We start from the raw sequence: 17238 nt of genomic DNA, 5'->3' as shown, positions 1-17238 counted from the left end.
TTGTCAGAGTAGCTCTTCACAACTTTGGTTGGAAACATTAAAGACAGGCATTTCTAGGTCTCGTAACTATCGATTTGAATCAGATCTGGACTTTCACTGGGATATTCTGATACAAGCATGTACTTCAATCTGACATCTTTTTCAGAACCACAAAGGTCATACTTGCCCAAACTGTAGCAGTTTGTCTCTCCTCAGGTCCAGTTTCCCTTCCCGTCACAACTCGCCCACAAGAACAAATGACATCCATGAAAGGGTTGAAACATAACTTTATTTGTTTTGTACAGTATTTCCTCTGAACAATGTTAAATTCAATACAGTTTCTTTACATTTCTAATATTGTTGCAGATTCCTGTATGCGCCGTTTTTTTTTCCTTTTTTTTTTTCTCTTCCATGTTTATGTTCGTGTATCATGTTCAGCTGAAGTGTGGTTAGGTTCTCGTCACTCATTCATACCGTCGGTAAAGTCCAGTCGAGTCACAGTATACAACATGGTTAATTTGGAGCAAAAAAGAAAAGTACTGACCGGGAAAAAAAAAAAAGAAAAGAGGAAAATAAATAGAAGAGACAGAAATGAGGGGACCGGAGCAGAGGATGCATCAGGACTGGTTAGTGATGGCATACAAATAGGATTTTACAAACGAGGAGTATTGTAAACATTTGTAGCATAGACGTCGAGCCGAGCCGCGGCGTTAGATTTTCATAAAGACACCAAAAGCGTCCAGGACGGAAGACAAGTTAAGATGTGAAAACTTTTTTTTTTTTTGAAGAGGTTTTGTTTTTTTTTTAAACTCACTCCCATATTAAGTAACAAGTTTCCTGATCGTGCAGCCTGACTGAAACAATCAAATATCCTAAAAATGATAGAAACCACCACATCTAGACCAGGAAAAGGAGAGAAGCAGAAAGGCTTTTGGATACTCGCCTCCTCTTCTTCATCTTTTTTTTAACGCTTTATTCATCCTGTTACAAGTTCTACTGAGGCTTTTTTTCTCCACTTCTCAGAAGTGATCAGAATTGTAATTGAATCCCTGTCAATGTATCAGAACATACATAGTTTAAATTATAACACTTTAATGTAAATCGCTGCACTTAAAATTATTTTTTTTCCTGAATCTCCACAGTTTAATACTCAGGGAAAAAAAAAAACAAAAAAAAAACTAAACATCAAAAGTTTCCCTCTGACCTCAAGTCACATGAGATCAGGTTTGTATCTTGTCTCTGAGATTTAAATGCAGTCTTGGGAATTAGATTCAACTGAGCTTAAATTTGGGAGGAAAAAAAAGAAGAAAAAAAGAGCTTTTTCTCTCAGGGAGGGACTGAAAATGCTGCGATGAGGACGACAAAACTTTGGTAAACTAACTGGCAGTGAGATTGGTGCCTGCATCAGTCTGCTATGATGGTCATTTCTAGTTATGTTATTTGCATCAAGTGCAGCTATTTTCGACTTTTCGTACAATGAACGGGGACGTCGGCTTGAGCTAAATGCAAAAGGCTAAACACCGGTCTGAACAGAAACCGGTGGTACAATTCCAAACAGCCATGCAGCAGCTGAGCTACACGCAGCGAAAACCACAACAGGAGTCGTAGAGAACGTCCAGAAAAACATCAGTTTTATAGAGTCAAGTCAGTCCCCCGCCCAACCACCCACTCCCAAAACCCAACCCAGATAATTAGACATCATTGTTAAAGAATGCCACCTTAAGAAACAATGGCAAATCATGTAACTTGAAAGATAAGGAAAATAGAGCAGCAATGGTTTGCACAAAAAACATGTGCACATTCAAGTAAATAAAGATATAAAGAAATAATCTACGAGTCAAAGACAGAAACGCAGGATCCTCCAGTCTTTGTTGGTCGGATTGGCACTTTAGTGAGCAGGAGTGCATTTTGATTTTTAAGAAATATAAACTTTTTCTCTCTCTCTCTCCTTGATGCAATGATTTTTTTTCTTTAATATATATATATTTATTTATATATATTGCAATTCTGGCATTATATTTGTAGGCCAAGCACAGAATTGGCCAGGAAACCAAAGACTCCAGGGTCTAAATGCTGCTCTACACTTCTGTCGGGTAGAGGTAAGATGTTGTTGCTTAATTCATGATTCGACTTCTCGCGTCGACCGGGAGCACTCGTTTTCTGCGGATAAAACTCGGCACAGAGTCATCTGTCAGATCATGTTTAAAACATCTTGCAGAATTGGTGCTTAACGTGGCGAAAGGCAGATGAGAATCGCCAGTCAGAGGTTTACTTTTAATAATTATGCGCACAAACGTCACATTAATCTTGGGGTTTTAATGCCTTTGAAGGATTGCTTGCCCAAGCTGGGATGATAATACAAACAAATTGGATTCTTTTCAAGTTGGAATTTATTGTGGATTTTCTGTCCAGGCAGGTTCATAATTATACATACCGCCTCCTACCAGTATACTTCTTCAAAAAGATCTCTGAACAAGATGAAAGTCAGATGACTCGTCTGGGCAGAGATAGTCATTTTCAATGACAGATGCTAATGTTTACACTGGCTAGCCAAGAAAGATGCCAGTGTTTCTTAGCTAACCAAGAATGTTCCATCTAGCTTGAAATCCATCTTCAATCTAGATTGAATTAGCTCACATGGATGAGCAAATTCACTGCCAGGAAAACAGAAAAATGGGATTAAAAAAAGCAACCTTCAAATATTCTGCCAGTTGTGCTAGAAGCTTGTTAATGGCGACAAAAGGCATGAAGTTTTTCTGCAGCTTGCTAAAGGTTAAGTTAGCCAAGTGCAAAGGGGAGCTAAGGTAGGGAGGTATATGTATACTTCTGGGTAGAACTGAGACTGCCTTGATTACACAAGAACTTAGTCATTCCACAACTCAAAAGCATTAAAAAGCCCCAAATTAATTCAACGCAACCACAGTGAATGGATGAAAACCTCCAATTGCAACTATAGATGATACAAAAATAGTTTACCACTTTGGGGTCCCAAGAAAAGTCAGAATAATCCTCAGAAGATTGTTTTATTTGGTTACTTTAAAGAAACCTGATTGTGTTCATCTTCCAAACATTTGAGTGCTTCAGTAATCCACAGAACAGCAGCGGTTCCCTTTCCTCCCCTCCCGACTCTGATTAGGACATATTCTTGATAGAGTCAATAGACCTACTCCCTCACACAGCACCTGTCAGTCAAAACTCACACGAGCACACTTCTACTTCATCTACAGCGCCTCGACACGGACCAGAGACCGGCCTGAACAGAAACACAGCCAATCCCTGGTCAGCGTCAACTCAGCTAATCTCAACCATCAGAAGTCCTGTGGCTAGAAACAACGACAAGTTTCCATAGCAATAAGCAACTCTGCATTTGATCAATTCATTCAACAAATTATTTACTACAGAATAAATGGGAGCTAAAGAAAGTTTGTGCTCAAAAATGAACATTTTACTACTCCTTTTTTCCCCCTTCTTCTTAATGGAAGCTAGTTTTTGTTTCTAGTCACTCATCTGTGTTTCAGCTGGTGTTGTATGCAAGTGTGCATGAAGTGTACGCAAAGATATATATTAATGCAAATACATCAAAATCCAAATATACTTCTATTTAGATATTTGAACTTTTGTTGCAGTTAGGCTTGTCACTTATCTTCAGAGCTATCTCCCAACCCTCCAGCTGTTATTAGACCCACACAGAAGCAGCAGAATTGTCCTGGCTGGGCAGAGGAAGAGGCTATTTACATGAACAAAACACCCACACGTAAGCACAACTGTCCCATGCAAAAAGTCATTAGCGGTTGTCATCTCCATTCCTCAAAGATATAGTGATATTGAACGCCAGAGGCTATTAATCAACTCTACCACTAAAGAAAACACCACCGTGGTCACTAAACTATCACTATTCACACCACCTAAGGTTATCATGTTAGAGTCCAGCTTCTTCTTTGAGCCCCGCGTGTTGTTTTACAAGGTACGTTTCACCCCTCTGTACCAACAGGTTGAGCTTGGCGAGGAATCCTCTGTGGCTGCCGGCAGGGTGGTAAAATACCATGCAGAGACCCCCAGAAACCTGTTCACACTGCAGGGGGCCGGGAGGTGGGGTTCAGTTGAACCACTAAACTATGAAATTTTCTCTACTGCAGAAGGTTTTTCCACCTTCTTTTTAAATACAGCCAGATAGAAAAAGAAGTCCGGTTTGCTGCCAGCGCAGCAGGCTCTGCTGAACCTTGACCCCCCCTGAACTCGGCCTTGTTTAATAGATCACTTCATAATTCAAATGTTATTAACACAGCAAACAATGAATATAAGGATATTTAAATATCCCGCCCTCGAAAACAAAAACAAAAACAAAAAAAGTGGATTTTTTTATGGTTAAAATAAAAAAAACTCTTAACCTTCACCAAAATCCCAATCACAGTCCTTCCTAGTTTCAATTTATTCTGTTACCTCTCATCTATTCCCTCCCCACTACAACGTAAAAGTCGTCCCTTTGCTTGGGTGGCAGGTTTAGGCCAGCCCTAAGCCTAACAATTAGGGTATTTCTTTATAGAAAAGAAAACAAAAAAGACTTTCCATTTACAGAAAAAGAAAAATACCTATAAATAAGGGTTAGAGGTAAATAATAAAAGCTAAAAAGGGAGGGGGAACAAAAAAAAAGAAGGTATGCCTATGCTGCATTGCACAAAATCAAACTGGTGACACAAACTGGACGCCCCCCGTTTGTGGACTGCGAGGGGATGCATGGGTAATCCAGAAAACAGGAATGTCCCACTGGTGAAGAAATTTCGATAAAGATCCTAACTGGTTGCTGCTGGCGACCGGAGCTAAAAGCTACCAAACGGCAGGAAGAAGTCCTTGTGCACGTTTCGAACCGCTTCGGGTTTTCAGGTGATCAGTTCCCCCAACTTGGTTATTAGTTTGAAAGAAATGCTCCCAATGGCCAGGAAAAGAAAAGAAAACAAAAAAAAAAAAACAAGTCTGCCCTGTGCGCTAGTTGTCCAACTGGTGGGAAAGCATGGCTGGAGAGGGCGGTTTTAGGGCTTAAGAGGGCGACAGTTTGAGCTTTCCTCCAAAGGGCGGGTTTGTGTGTGTGTGTATGTGCTTGGAGAGATCAGGCGAGAGAGCACAGTGGCATGACTCGGGCATCATGGGGCCTTCCACAAAATGGGGGTGGCGGGGGAGTATACAGAAGGGACAGTGGGTGAGTGGTGTACTTAAGAAAACTTAGAGCTGGAAGCCCTCCATTGGAGCTTCTTGCTGAGGGAAGAGGAACTGCTGGTTGGCCTGGTCCACCTGAGGAGCTAGACTGCTGTCTTCATCCTCCACCCCGAAGTAACGCTCGATCAGGTCAAATGCCTTCTGGTAGATCTCCTGGTTGTCGTGGCTCTGGAGGAACTCAATCTTGTCTAGTCCTGTAAATAAATAAATAAATATAAAGGTAATTTTATTTATATAGTACATTTTCAGCAACTAGGCAATTCAAAGTGCCTAGTTGCTGACATAAAGTCTCAGGAACTGGGTCTTAAAATCCTCTGGATCTTTTTGTTCTAACTAATAGGTTTGATTTCTGTTCTGGGTTGAGTGTCTAAAGTAATAAGTAAATGTAAATATAGGCAAATAATAGTGAAAAGCAGAAACTTTGCCTACAGTAAGAATTTAGGTCATTCTTAATTGGTTGAGATTTTAACTTAAATAAAATAAATCATAAAATCTTACAGATAAATTGAGAAATTGTCTGCTTTTTAGTATTGGGCAATTTTACAAAAGATCGGGCAGAGCAGGCAGAAATATCTGATCATTTACAGATTTGATTTGTGAATGAATTGTTCAGGACTACTAACAACAACATTTTTATAGCTAGTTCACAGGGAAACATTTTTAGGTCGATTTCTGTCCTGATTTTCTCCTTCCGACAACCTTAACTGCATTTCCTCAGGTCACATTGACATGTGGCAGGAGGAAATCACACCCTAATTTACAAGACTCTGAAATCCTCTCAAAATAGTATAGAGATGAGATAAACGATTTAAATTGGAAGAATTTACTTAAACAGCAGAATCTATACATTCAGTCTATGGTTGTATCTACAGGTTAATGTCTTATTGGAAATTGTCTATAAAATCTAAGTGGAATATTTCTTAACTTTAGTCTGAAATCCCCATCTTAATTAAGCTAATTGCTCTTTCATAACATGCCAGCAGACATTACGATATTCAGAGTTAAAAAAAAAAAAGGTAGCCATTAGCGAATGTCAGGATGCATAATAAACCTCCATTGTAAAGATTCTGTGTTCTTGTGAGTGAGCGGCGTACCGTAGGCCTCTTCGATGAGGCTGCAGTAGGGATTGACGCCGGTGCCGTTGTTCTCCTGCTTGGCTTCCTGCTCGCCCAGCCTCAGGATGTTTTCCAGCCCGTTAAGCGCCACCTGAACAATCTTGGAGTCCATTACGGTGAGGAGATCACACAGGGGCTTGATGCAGCCCAGGTTCACCAGGTACCTGAATACAAACACAAATGGTTCATATGTTAACATAGAGCAAGAGAGCGATCACAGGGGAAGCGGAAACGGACACAGGCGTCTCTACGTCAAACTAAAATGCACCTGATCTGCTCTGGTGTTCCTCCAGATGTAGCGTTGGTGATGGCCCAGGCTGCCTCTTTTCTGGTTCTGAACTCCGCTTTCTGCAAAATTTCAATTAGGACTGGAAAGATGTTGGCATCAATCACCGTCTGGAGAGAAACAGAGAATGAGATCATTGTTATGAGGCATGGAGCAGGAGCTGCAGCGTCTCAGACAAAGCACACTTTTTACACCAATTGGTTTTTTCTTGAAGGGATTTGTCCACAATATGATTGAGTAATATGAGAATATCTGAGATTAATATATTAAATATTCATGGAGGTGTCATATTACTGCTGTAACAGTAGCAGTGATTTCCTTCACAGTGATTAAAACACACCTGTCAATCACTGCGAGCTGGAGCATAATGTGCTTGGAATGAAACGCTGCATTACAATTTATCTGGATAATAAACCCTTTACATCGTAATAATAATGATAATCCAGAAAGGTTTGCATGATTCAAAGAAGGAAAAATGAGGGAAAACACCAAGCAGCAAACTGCTTCCACTTCACATATTTGCACTAGTTTGCATTGTCTAAATAAAGCACATTTAAATCCATTATGATTTTAATTCCAAAGTATGCGCAAATGTAAAAGGACAAAAACACAAAATCTTATTTTAAACTACTACAAACATCACTTGACATAAGACAAAAGTAACTTGCAGGTAATTTAAGCAACATATACGAACTTGATTTAAGTACATTTCTTAACATTGATTAAAAAAAAGAAACATTAGATCCACTGGCAGATTATTTTACTTATAGCAAGACATTTTTACCATAAGAGTAATAATCTGCCAAAGGATCTGGTACTTTTTCCATCAATATTAAGAAATGATTTACTTAAATCAAGCTTCTGCACATTTCTGAAAAGTCACTTGTAAATTAGTTTTGTCTTATTTTAAGAGTACCAAGATATTTTCAGTAGAAACTGCACAAATATACCTAGTAAGATTTTGTGTTTTTGCAGTGACGGCACTTGATGTGCAGAAACACACAACTCCTACCTGTGAATCTGAAAAACAGCTTTTTAAACAGTAATATTGGTTACATATACACACATCTTTTTCAATCTAATTTTTATTAATAGTTTTAAAAATGTTGGGGGGAAACGTTCCATCAAGACGGCAGCCTCACATTAACTCAATCTAAGGGACAACAGGGGTTTTCTCTCAGCTCGTTTCTGTCAGCGATGTGGAAAGGTCACCTGTATTTGCGCTCGGTTTCCAGCTGTGATGTTGGAGATGGTCCAACAGGCTTCCTTACGAATCGACTCCTTAGGACTGCTGAGGAGGTGCAGCAGGCAGGGTAAAGCTGAGCAGTTCAACACCACCTAAATACAACAAACAACCAGAGTACACGTGGGTTATTGACCTTGTTAAGACATCCTGGCTCTGATTGGCTGTTTTTGTATTTCTTCAGACAGCAACATTAGCTCAAGGAGGAGGTGGAGATTGATCTTTCCACAGACAATCTCTCATATTACCATCACAAAATAGTGACTTGTAAAAAGTAGGTAATTTTTTTTTCTTCATAAAAGTTACATATTAGAGCTTTAAAGAAAATGAATCATACAAGTAAAACTCCATATTAATGTATTTTTCTTCCTGTAAGGTCTGAGCTGATTTCTGAAACAAACCTGTGTCTGAATGTCGTCTCCAGTGACGATGTTTCCGACGGCCCTCAGAGCAGGAGAGGCCACCTTGTAGTCTGTGTGCCTGCAGAGAGGAGCGATAAGTAACAGTGATCATCAGGACCATGTTGATCGTTGTTTAAGCGTGACGGAACGGGTACGCGAGAACCCCAAACATACATGAGCAGCTCCACCAGCCTCCTGCAGACGCCTGAGTCGATGACAGCCTGGATCTTGTCATTGGGGCCGTCGGAGAGGTAGGAAAGAGCCCAGCAGGCGTCTGCCAGCAAGTCTGGGTCACTGCTGAATAAGAGCCTGGACAGCACAGGCAGACAGGGAGACACCTGGACAGGACGAGTTTACGGTTGGGATTATCATTAGGGGCAAATCTAACGAGAGACTGAACTTTTTACTGATGCAGCAAAAGATTATTTTAAATCTCTTCTAAAGTTTCTGGACACTGAGATCAAGCCTGTTGGAAAGGCAACCAGACCGGCTTAAAGCGACAGTACTGGAGGACGACATGTGGCTACTTTTAAAAACAAGCAAGTGTTTGCCAACTAATTGTCAATGTTAAATAGAAAACTTCTTCAACCACAAATTTCAGGATTACTCAGGAAGATTTTAGAGCACTTTGGACATTTTAGGAACTTTTGCAGAGTTGGGTTTGATGATCTTCATGTTCCACAAATAATCAAAAAGTACAATGTTATATTTGGCTCTCAATTCTGGGTCATTTCATTGCTTCTTTGGCCAAAGGACTGAGATCAACTCCAATTCAGAAATCAGCAAGAAGCGTGTTTATGTGGAAGTGTCACCTTTTCAAAAGCAGGTGGAGGATTTTTGCCTCTGCAGAGATTAGACAGAGCCCATACTGCATTCCTAGTCATCGTCAGTCTGGTAGATTTGGTCAAAAGCCTGGGGAAAAAACAAAACAAAACACAAACTCAGACGATAACATCATGACAGAAATATGTCTCAGGCAGAAACTTGTTTGGGCTTGGTCACTGAGCAACAAAACTGAAAAAAAAAAAAGAAAAAGAAAATGTAGGAGCTTACAACAGCAGCGGTGTTAGGATGTTGCAGTTCAGCACATAGTCCCTGCATACCGCGCTGTCCCCGGCGATGTTACCCAACGCCCACACAGCCTGGAGAGCACACACAAACACGAGGGCCGCTTTATCTCACCGGGCAGCAAAACAACAACATCCTGCCTTAGAGCTGAAGCTGAAAAACTGGTTACTTGTTCTTGGACGTCCTCAAAGTCTGAGTTGAGGAGTTCGATGAAGATGGGCACAGCTCCGGCCTCGATGACCGTCTTCGTCTGCTGGGACGTTCCCGATGCGATGTTGGTCAGGGCCCAGGCAGCTTCGAACTGCAGCCGCACAAAAAAGAAACTATATGGTAGAGTTCAAGCTCTACATTTAAAATCCTAACATTAAGAGTTTTAATGAGCAGACCTGTAGTGTGCAGTTGGTGCTCTTCTGCAGAAACTCCACAAACCGCTCCACGACGCCGGCTGTGTTTATGACCTCATCGATCGGTGGGTTGGGCTCTGGAAATAAATATTAAAGTAAAAAATCATTATTAGAACAACCACTTAGTTGATTTTTGATATATTATTTTCATGGTTTGAAACTGTGCTACATAAACATGCAACATGTTGTAACTGCAGTTCCAAAGCCATGACGCTACGCAGCATCAGCTGGTGATCTCCATCTGGAAACAGAAGCAGCGTTTACATTTCCACATCCTGCTAGTTCATTAGTTATTTGGAGATTTATGAGTAAAAATGCCTTAGAACATACATTAATGGCTCAGCAGAAAAGAAATACTGTATTAAATCACAATGACTGTAGTAAAAAGAAACAGCAGCACACATCAGATCAGAGTATTGTGACAATGATCGGCTGCATTTTTAATAAGAAAATATGGAATACAATCCTTCAATATGACTGATAGTCAACAAGGATTTTATACTTTCATTTACTATATTTTCCACAACTTGCATGTTTTTTTTCTTCTCTTCATTACATTTTTTTTGTAACTTGTGCAACTTATACTCTGGAAAATATGGTGCTTACATTTATCCGTTTTTTGACATTCACAATATTTGTAATGTAAACTTAATTTGGTCAAAAACAGCTCAACTTGAACTTTAAATTTTAGCCTTTTGTGTGATTCAAAGGCAGCATGACTTAATGAGCTGACCATAATATTTATTCCACTGTAAGCAGATAGATGAGGATTTCTGAAGTGAGATTCTGTTGGAACCAGTTCATATTATAACTGCGGTTTAGATTAGTTGGTTCCAGCCCCAGGGCTGCGGCTGGTTTGGGAAACGCCATTTTAAATCGACTGCAATTGAAAATACATCAACAGTTTATGTGAACATCACTTTATGAACCTTTCAACTGTTTTCACCTTGGCATTGTGCTGCCGTCAGATGGTTCTAAGTCAAAAGCATTTCAAAGTGACAACAGTTCTCCAGTGAAGTGGAGGAGTTTTTAAAGGAGCAGTATTATGTTAAATCAACTTTTTGAGCTTCACATAATATTATTATTATTATTCCCCTCATCATTGGATTGTTGCTTTGATTCTTTCACGCATGTTTGAGAAATCCCTTAATCTCCCGTGGCAACCATTCAGCTGAGTAAGGGGGCGTTTACACGACAACGATCCAATAAAAACGGCACTTTTGTTCCGTTTTTGTTGGATCGTTTACATGATAACGTTCCCATTACGATCTGTGTTTACACAGTAACGGTGCACATCGAAAACATGTAATGCTCTCGCTGCGCCTAGTTGGTGCTAGGTTCTTTGAAACTTTGAAAGTGCACATGTTTTTAAAAAAAAAGTTGTACTTGAAGGCATGTGGATTTGCGTGAGAAAACATGCATTGTGTGCGTCTGATTTAGGGCGCATGCAGTTGGAAAAAGTGGGATAACTTTGCTGAAACACCTAGTTTGAGCTTTCACTGTGTCTGTAGCGAGCCCCGGACTGGAAGCTGTTTATTGTTTTTACCTTGGAATGGCCAACAGTCTGTTATTCCTATATCAATTTGATAAAATAGAAAATAGAAGTTCCCGCACGTCCCATATCCGTGTCCTCTGTTAACTTTTTCAGCAGTTAAAACAGTTTAATCCGTTGCTAACAAGTCGTAACTTGTTTTTCCGAGCCGCCTTCAACCGCAACATGAAAGCTGAGATGCTCGCGCTGGGGGTACACCTGTGAGGCAGCGAAGGAGACCTGCTCCTGCTGCTGCGCAGGTGTGTGTTAGAATCATGGCAGCAAACCAGCAAAACATAAATAACTGCACAGTTTTTTCCCCGAACTAACCGACTGAGTTGAGTAAAGCTGTTGGATGCAGGTGATGATAGCTAAAAGAGGCCTAGCTAATATCAACACAGAACGTTAAGCTTGTTTACAAGTAGCCTGTATGCTACTGATGTTGTTGCCAATGTTCAGCAACGTAGATTCATTTTGTCCCCCCAAAATAAGTCTGTGCCCCTCCTGTTAAACCCGTCTGGAGCCGGGGCTGGTCCGTAGTTCTCTAGATAAGAGCGCTGAACAAGCAGCCGTGTATTTTGCCACCTGGGCGGTGCGGAGCGGTGAAGAGACGCTGAGGGAACCGTATCTGACGGGGAAACAGTAACACCAGCATTGTGAGTAGTTTCTTCTTCTTCTGTGGATTGTAGGAAGCAGCTATGTTTTGCGTCATACTATGCATGAGCTGGGGATTCTCTGGAAGAAAAGATCCGTTTTCTAGGTTTACACGACAACGGAAAACAGTACGTTTCAGAAATATCGCACTCTGGAACCCGTTTTCAATCTGTGCCGTTGTTAGAGAAAACAAAACAAAACGCAACAAAACTCTTCCGTTTCCCCCCGAAATCGTTGTGTAAACGGGGCCTAAAACACCTGGATGGACCAAGTGTTCAGCTCCTTCAGACTAGCAAACGCCTGGTGGAACTGAACTTCTGTTGAGTTCATTACAGAAGCTACTGGTCAGTGAATGCTGGTTAAAATGTTAAAGGGTTAATAGAGGAGCCGTGTTATGACTTCCTGAAGGTGGAGTTGGAGATTTTAAAGAGACAGAGGCCCAATTTCAAGGCATTAAATTACAATCTCAAATGTATTTTAAGTCATATTTAACATATTCAATATTTCTATAACAACTGAATATAACAGTTACTTGACTGTAAGAGGGTAGGGGTCTGCTTTGGTCTTGGTTCCACTAGAACGGGCTACATGCTGTAGGTGAGGCCCACCTAATCTGGATTTTTATACTTATTGAGGCCAAGAACGTTACATACATCAGGTAAGAGTCACTGTTTACAACTTACTATCAGAATCTGACTTCAATAGTCCTGAACTGTCTGCTTTATTTGTGGTTAAATGCCAAGACGCAATACATTTCTGCTTGTACCACAAACACACAACGTTCTGTACAAACCTTTGGAAAGTAGTTTTCTGAACTTTTGTGTCGTGGCGAGCTGAAGCTCTGGGTCTTCTGAAAAAAGCATGTCCACCATGTCTCTGGTGATGACTCCCTCCTAGACGAGAACGAGCACAAACACTCTGAGTGGCTGAGGCCCTCGGCACCGAAATCACTTCTAACACCAAATCGAACATTATCAAAAGCCTCAAATTGTTTGAGGCTTTTGATAAAAAGAATCATTAGGAAAATGAGCCACTCACTGTTGCTGGAGAGTTGAGGTACGAGTCCACCAGCGGACTCTCGAACATGACCTCCTCCTCGTTGAGAACGTCCACGTTTCTCCTCTTGAAAAGCTGCAAACAACCACAGAGTCAGAGAGTCATCCTGCTGGAGAAAGGCTTAAACCAAGAAACAAAACAATAAAATCGGACGAGGGAAACACACCTGCTGTTCTCGCTTTTGTTTCCTGAGTTGGATGCCCTCCTCCTCCCTCCTGCGCCTCATCTCCTCTGGATTCAGTGCTTTGTTCTTGTAGCGGTTCATCCTGTAGTTGTCCTTTGCCGGACTGGCTGACGGTTCTGACGGCCCAGAGAGACACAGACATGAGGTCAAGACGTCAGCTGGGAACTGGTATTGTATCGTTCATCATTTATTGCGATATGTTTATCGTGACAAGACTTTTGGTCTATCCTTGCCACTATAAACTCCAATTAATAATGTTAAAAAAAAACTGTCTTTGTTATCTGGTTTGATAGTTTTACCATTTTCTCCAGTATTTGCTCAAAAGTGTCAAATATAAATAAATTTGGTTAGTTTAGTGATACAGATCACACCTCTTTATGTGACTGCTGTCCTAGAGAAGAGCATTACATATGGGCAACATTTGTGTTTTTAACACAGTTACAGTGATATAGTTACGTAAAATAAATGTGAGAAATGGTTCTTATAATAATAACATTCACTTTTATAGCCATCACAATGGCACCGCAAATATTGTGATAAAAGTCCACTGCCAAACTACTAATAAAAATAGATATATATATCCCACAACATTTTTTTCTTTTTTGTTTGACTAGTATTCAGAACGTACCCAGACTCTACAGATGTGCATCCCGTTTGTTTAGTTTACATATTTAGTTTACTTCTCCTATTTTTCCTGCTGTCTGTAAATTGCCTATAATGCTTGAAGGCAATACAGTTAAAAAAATTAAAAAAAATTGTAAGGAAGTATGAGTAAACCTGAGACATTAAGTTTGACTTCATCTGTCCCGCTCAGGTTTCTAATATTAGATAGAAACAGGTCGGAAAGTCTTGCAGAAATTAGCTTAGAAAGAAAAAAAAAAAACAAGTTAAAAATAGACACATGAACATAAACTGCTGCTAGCAGAGAGGAATTTAATTTTTAATTTAATATATTTTTGAGAAACGTGCCAAAAAAGTCTCAAAAAGACCCCTCTCCCCGGCTACCAACAGGGTGTCCTAAGGTTAAATATTTCAACAAGCTCTGGAAATTGAGGTCACGTTTTGTCCAAGCAGCCTTGTAAAAGGTGTGTTATGTGGGAAGCAGATGGTGGAGCCGCAGGGATTGACAAACACCAGTAACAGCTGGTTGCTCTCATTTCTTTTTTTTCTACGGAAAAAGGTAGCTGGTTTATATTCTTTGTGACAACTGCTTGGCCCGTTTGGGCAAGGTGGAACAAAAATAGCCCAGCTGGGAGTTGTGCGTCTGCACTGGAAATTCCCTGAGACCCCCAATGGCAAACAGGGACCCCTCTGGGGTAAGCAAAGCAGAAAAGGGGAGGGGAACTGTTGCGCGTTTGTTGACTGGGCTTGCTCATGGCATCGCCTGGCTAAACCGAGAAGGAAATGACAACCATGAAGCCAACAAAATCTCTGAAATAAATCAGACGACATGCACAGTGCAGCAGAAAAGTTGACTCTCAGTTTGGGTGAAGCACTTTTATGCAGAGTGTTGTAACTTTCTGGATTCATATTTCCACAGTTTCAGCTCTATAAATCCTTTTTATGCAAGTATACGTATACATTTTAAATTAATACGAATGTCTTCTGTGAATTCATTGCTGATCTGGAAGGCTTTTACGTAGGGAATTAAAAAAAAATATGAAAGGGAGGGAAGGGAAATTGGACAACTATATAAATGGAAGGAAGACAAAGTGACAAAAAGAAAAAGAAAAATGTCGGGAACTCTGGAAATACTACTATTTTCGTATGCTAATACTTTTCAGAGTGTGCGGGAATCCTGGCTGTTGTATGATTTGGCATTTTAGTGATGAGATCATCAACTATTTCTGGGATTATTGAGCGAGAGCAGCAGCTTCATTTCCGTTAGATTACACATCACGATAGTGTCTTCAGATTATATTTAAACACCGACTAACTGAACCAGGCAGTTTTATCATCCTTATTTAAGTATTTACCAGAAATTGTGCCCTGAGGTATAAACACAAGCCGTCGTTAGCTCTACCCTCCGACTTCTAGCCTTACAAAATACAACATAAAAATATGCCAGCAGCGTATTTTTGTGGATTTAAATGAGATTATCGGTCTGAAGCCGACCGAAAACCTTGCAGAAAACACACGGTCTTATTATAACCCGACCCCCAATGTTGTGTAACTGTGCGGGGTCTCTGGAATGAGGCTGAATGACAGAGCTAAGGCACCTAAGCTAGCACACATGCTAACACGAATTTTTATACCTTATTGCCCAAACTACTGTACTTCGCCAATTTATTTAAGAACGACGAGACATTTGGCGACTCCTGCTTAGCGCGGTGCATTCACGGGTTAAATAGCTTGTTTGGGTTGTAGATAACAGTCTAAACAAATACATGTAAATAACTTGATAACGTGGTTCTCGAAGCTTGTTTGTACATAAAAATGGGAAGGTAGGACACAAAAAATGTAGCTACAAAATTGACGATAAGAAGGAAATATCTTCACGAAAATGCTAAGACCTTTGGTTAAAAACTACGTGGGTCATTGTAATGGTAAAGCGCGATGCTAACGTTGTTAGCACCTAGCCAAGTTTTCTCAAGTTAGCTTCTCAAGTTAGCGCTCCGTTTTTATCGTTGTTTAAATTAAACGTTTACAACTTGACTAATACCTCTTAACAAGTTTAAAAGTGTCACCAAACCGAATCAATAAATGGTCGTTCACTTAACCCCAGGTTAAAACGCCATAAACAATTTCCAACTGCGTGCATACGCTACATTATTAGCTACAACAGCTAACGTGTTAGCTAAGTAGCTACACTAAAGTCACAGAATTATTTTCTAATTATTCCCTTCAACTACACAGAAAACACTTCAGTCACCTGAACACGTTTAGATACAAAGACGACTTACCCATTATGGTGTTTATGTTTTAAGTATAATAAGCCGTGAAGATGTATACCAAGTTCAAATCCTTTTCCCCACTGCTAGCTTTCCAGAATTTGCTCCAGTAAGCAATATGTCCGCCGGAGACGGAAACATTAAAATATAGAGTATAGACTTCCTGCCACCAGAGGTCGCCCCAGTACCACAAACATTGGTTTGACACCAAGCGACAAATTTAAATGACAATTTCTTTAGTGAAATAGGAGCTTTAGTTGTCAGAAACACAATACATTAGCATTACATTGTTGTTATAAAGTAAATAAATTGTTAAATAGGTCATAGACCTTTTATGTGTTACAAATACATTTGCAGTACAGCTCATTTAACAATGCACTAAAATAAATTAAATGACCAAAAACAAGGTAATTAAAATCAAAACAAAAACAAAATTTCTGAAGCAGATGATTTTTGTTAGGACGAAGACTAATTAATGGACACAGAGACAGATACTTTCACAATGAGACCTGGAATAAAGTCAGGAAATAGAAGTACTTCCTCAAACAATAATTTCTTTTCCATATCTATCTAGATCTGTATAGTTCAGATCTGTAAAATTCACAGACTTTTCCTAACTTTTCTGAACTGCACAGGAACCCTGATGTTCAAATCTTAAAGCATCTGTGTACCACAAAAGATTACATATTTTATAATCTCCGGTGTCTCTCTTGTCAACATCTGGAGTTGTCAGAACCAGGAAACAACTCTTTGAGGTACAGTTGTTCAGCAAAAACATACATTGGAAAAAGTAAGGATTACCATTAGGTATAGCTGTTGAAATCAACCACCATGCAGAAATTTCATTTAGCAGGATGAACTGTCATAACAACGGTATTCTCTAAGGCATTTCATAGCATTCTGGTGACATCAAAACACATTGGAGTCTCTAATTATTCAGAAATAGCTTTAGACAAGCAGAAATTGACAAGCTGTTTGCTAAATGTGTCCAATGTCTTGATGCAGTATACAAATAACCTCATTAGATATGTGGGGCCATACACTTATATACAATATACAATTATTCATTGTTTTCTTGTCTTTTTCTTTTGCCACTTCAAAGCACTTAAGTATTAGAGAATAAGCAGTAGCTGAGGGGTTCAATTCTGGTCAAGGATCCTATTATATCAGTGTTGGGAAAATGACAGACACATCCAGACCAAAATGGGCTCAGTC

At 39.9% G+C, this 17238-nt stretch overlaps 1 protein-coding gene across 1 annotated transcript; it reads right to left on the bottom strand.

Moving 5' to 3' along the window:
• Positions 1-248: 248 nt before the first annotated feature.
• kpna6 (karyopherin alpha 6 (importin alpha 7)) lies at positions 249-16189 on the bottom strand. Its single transcript, XM_008421401.2, has 14 exons — positions 16036-16189; positions 13115-13248; positions 12931-13023; positions 12686-12785; positions 9690-9784; positions 9473-9604; positions 9289-9377; positions 9048-9147; positions 8410-8573; positions 8236-8314; positions 7804-7929; positions 6574-6701; positions 6285-6469; positions 249-5384 (listed from the first exon to the last, which is right to left on the bottom strand). The coding sequence occupies exons 1-14, from the start codon at positions 16037-16039 to the stop codon at positions 5197-5199; spliced, it is 1617 nt and encodes a 538-aa protein (XP_008419623.1). The 5' UTR covers positions 16040-16189; the 3' UTR covers positions 249-5196.
• Between the last annotated feature and the right edge of the window lie 1049 nt (positions 16190-17238).

Source organism: Poecilia reticulata, chromosome 11 (assembly GCF_904066995.2).
Source record: "Poecilia reticulata chromosome 11, P_reticulata-male-v2, whole genome shotgun sequence".
Lineage (NCBI taxonomy): Eukaryota > Metazoa > Chordata > Actinopteri > Cyprinodontiformes > Poeciliidae > Poecilia > Poecilia reticulata.
Note: the sequence above shows the minus strand (reverse complement) of the source record. Positions and strands in the feature narration are given on the sequence as shown.

Excerpts from the sequence above, each read along its gene's own strand:
- kpna6 (XM_008421401.2), bottom strand. Across the intron at positions 9,148-9,288 it reads ATCCTAACACCGCTGCTGTT|GCTTTTGACCAAATCTACCA; the intron begins GTAAGCTCCTAC and ends TTTTTTCCCCAG. Across the intron at positions 8,315-8,409 it reads AGGCTGGTGGAGCTGCTCAT|GCACACAGACTACAAGGTGG; the intron begins GTATGTTTGGGG and ends TCCTCTCTGCAG.